Source organism: Cariama cristata, unplaced genomic scaffold (assembly GCF_000690535.1).
Source record: "Cariama cristata isolate BGI_N322 unplaced genomic scaffold, ASM69053v1 scaffold36535, whole genome shotgun sequence".
Taxonomy (NCBI): Eukaryota; Metazoa; Chordata; class Aves; order Cariamiformes; family Cariamidae; genus Cariama; species Cariama cristata.
This window is the reverse complement of record NW_009617572.1, coordinates 28,491-31,647: the sequence shown is the minus strand read 5'-3', so window position 1 is coordinate 31,647 and position 3,157 is coordinate 28,491. Positions and strand designations below refer to the sequence as shown.

Sequence of the window (3,157 nt, the reverse complement as noted above, 5' to 3'; positions counted from 1 at the left end):
TGTCTCTCAGGCAAAGTCGGCTGAGAGCCCGTGAAATTTGCTTTTTATGATGGTGTCGTAGAGTAATGACCGCCGCCGAAGGGTAGCTAAAACGGGGTGGAAAGTCTAGCAAGCAGCAGCGTGTAACCACGGGTGTTTTCAGGGCTGTCAGAAACGGTGTCCCGCTATAGCGCGGCTTCCCTCACGGCTGGGTGCTGCCTCTCCTGAGGGCTGGGAAGGGTCTTGTTAGTTGTACTGGTTGGGGAGTGCGAGAAATACTGACTTCGTCTGATAAATAGGAAAAAAAATATTTCTTTTTTTTTTCTCCTGAAAACGTTAGGAGATGACAAAGTTCCGAAAATGTTTCGAAGAGCCCTTGCCCAGCTGTCGCTGAGCAGCATGAAGTCTGCAAACATATGCATAGGTCGCCCGGCCTTGCTTACCTCTGCGGATGGGCGACAGGAGGTGAGACTCTTTCTTGTTCCTACAAGTGCTTTTCTTGTGCTTTCAGTGTTTTCCTCTTGTATTCGGTAGGGACCAAAACGGAGCATGCATAGAGAAAGATAGTGAATGTGCTTTTCCATCTTTTCTACACTGTAGTTAAGTCTTTATTCTCAGTACTGGAAAAAATCCATGCTGCTGCTTTTTTCAGTAAATTTATAAGTCATGTGTGTGAATACATGTGTATTATATATGCACGCACATGTTTATTTTGCAAAGAAAGAGTATAGCTCTTAAATCTTCTTTCTTCATTAATTTGTAGCATTTCCTAGTCAGCATGGCGTATGCTTTATGTCATCTGCAGAATGTGTAGAGTCCTGGTAGAATGTTTTTATCTCCTTTGTAGGCAAAATATAACCCCTTCCTTCTTGAGAATTGTCTTGGATCGTATCTTAAGAACTCAGTGCTACTCATATCTTACTCTGTGGCACCAGGTTTCAACCTAATCCTTCTTCCCCCTCAGCCTATGTTTACGGTAACAAAACATTGCTTATTTTAACTGAAGGACTGGAAATGAGGGGAAAAAAATCTCAACTAACAGTTGTTTGCTTTGAAACTCTTCCTAGGTCTGTACTGCTTGGCCCACCACAGGCTTTCCAGGTGGGAAAGTTGGGCTGAGTGAAACTACACAGAAGAACCTGAAAGTAAATCCAGGTGATGCTGTCACTGTGCAACCTGTGACTGGTGCAGTCATCCAGGCAGAGGAAGTTGATGTAAAGTTGAGGTATGGAACTTGTTATAACCTAGTGACCTACCATGAGGTGTCTGCTTTGCGCTGCAGGCTCTTGCCTCCTAGAAGATGCTATTTTTCTCTTGTGCTTTGATGGAATTAGTACCCAGACAAAGTCAAACAGGTGCAGATGTTTGTAGGCTTAAGACTAAAGTTTAGTAACTGAGGGCTAACTGCTACCTTCTCTGTGGGCAGTGGAGTGGCTCAGCTGTGCTCAGTACAAAATCTCAACTGAGGAGTGGTGCTGTTGTAGAGAATATAATGACACCAAGCTCATTAGTCATAAGAGATTATTCTTTTTCGGTTAAAGTAATGAATAGTAATGGTAGCCCAGCACCTCCTGAAGGAGAGGTCAAGCTGCCTGCATTGTGTTTACATTAGGCAAGGGTGTATAACTGCACAATCAAGACAGAGTCTTTAAACTTGTAAGTCACTTCTAAAGGATGAGGGTGATATCTGCACGTAGAGTTGATGTCAAGTTAGAAGGAGCCAGAGTTGCTGCTCTCATCATTAGGAAGATTACTGCAAACTGCTGTCTGAGAAGCTCTTGTTGAAAAGTCCTATTGTGGTTAAGAGAACTACTGACTGACAGGCTGGGGAGACTGAAGTGTATCTTTTTTTAACCACTTCCCTTTAAAACTTCACCTTTGTATATGCGTGGTTTTGCGCTCTGCTTTTATTTAGTAGAATATTTTTTGGAATTAGAAACTCTCGGAGGTATGTTTTTGGTTTTTAATTGAAATTCACTCAAAAGGAGCACAAGGTGCAAATCACAGTTTTGAAATCACAAATGCTTTGAGAAATTAGCTGTTTACTTATCTGCTGAATAACTTCCTATATTTGTCAGTCTTGCAACATTCCACAGAGTCAGCATTTGGATTGATGCAGAATCTGATTATAGCTATTTCCTAAATGAAGCTATTTTACAGTTACTTTTGAAAGTGTCCAAGACTTTAATTTCTGTCAATTAGCTTCACTTCCCTGTGAAACCTCTGTTCTCAAACATGGCATTGCCATTGACCATTTTAAGGGGAAGATGCTGTTTTCCAGCATACTGACTCTCAGAAAGGCAATCTTGCTTTTTGTCAGTAATATAACCAGTTTAGCTTTAATTATAGTTTTACTGGTTAACTTGACTGCACGTTGTATGCTGACTTCCTGGTATCAGCTTGCTTTGCCCTCTGCGCCTCTCTTACCAGAAAATAAAAAAATGATACCTTTACATCTTTCTGTTATGGCTCATTTAATCCTATAGGAGGTTTTATTATTACGTACTGTTTGGTTATAGAGGTGGTTGAAAACATTTCATTTAAAAACCAACTCCATGTTACATTAAATAATTAAAGCTAATCTACTGATATTTCCCCATGTTAATACGCAATGCATTCTTTCTTTAAAGCTGTGATTTTTGCTGAAATATAAGCTAAGGATGAGGTCTGAGGAATCGCATATAACTTCTGAAATATTTATGATTACTGTAATTTTTTGGGAAACTGTTCCACAGCCAGACTTTTCCCTCTCAGCCAGTCAAGAATCAGGCTCTGAGGACTGTTACACAAATGTAGCACTAGATTAAAAGTCATATAAATGACTGTTTTTGTAGAATTACGCTAGGAGAGAAGACATGAAAACTGCAGTTGGTCTGCTTTAAGCCTGTTAATTTACTACTAACCATAGTGCCATCCTATCATGTAAGAGTATAAATTATTGAAAGAATAAATGGAAATGCTATTATTCAAGTACTGACAAGGTTTCTAGACACTTCACAGGTGTAGTTCGTTCATTCTCTGTGAATTAGTACCTCTGGGGAGTTGCTTGCATGCATAGTTTAGCTATTCTTCCAGTTGAAGATCAATCTCCAATCTCAGACCCCAACAACGTAACCGAATATGTGTTTACTTGTCAGGAGTGGCTATGATATTTTGGGAGCGCTCCTCTAAATTAGCA

The 3,157-nt window shown here is 40.2% G+C and overlaps 1 protein-coding gene across 1 annotated transcript in view; it reads left to right on the top strand.

Moving 5' to 3' along the window:
• Positions 1–319: 319 nt before the first annotated feature.
• The window catches only part of SPATA5 (spermatogenesis associated 5), a gene marked incomplete at both ends in the record, with an annotated part of 26,292 nt that continues 23,454 nt past the window's right edge, over positions 320–3,157 (top strand). The window contains 2 exons of the mRNA XM_009700575.1: positions 320–444; positions 1,047–1,204. Of these exons, the coding sequence (XP_009698877.1) occupies positions 320–444; positions 1,047–1,204 (283 nt within the window). The remainder of the gene's footprint in view (positions 445–1,046; positions 1,205–3,157) is intronic.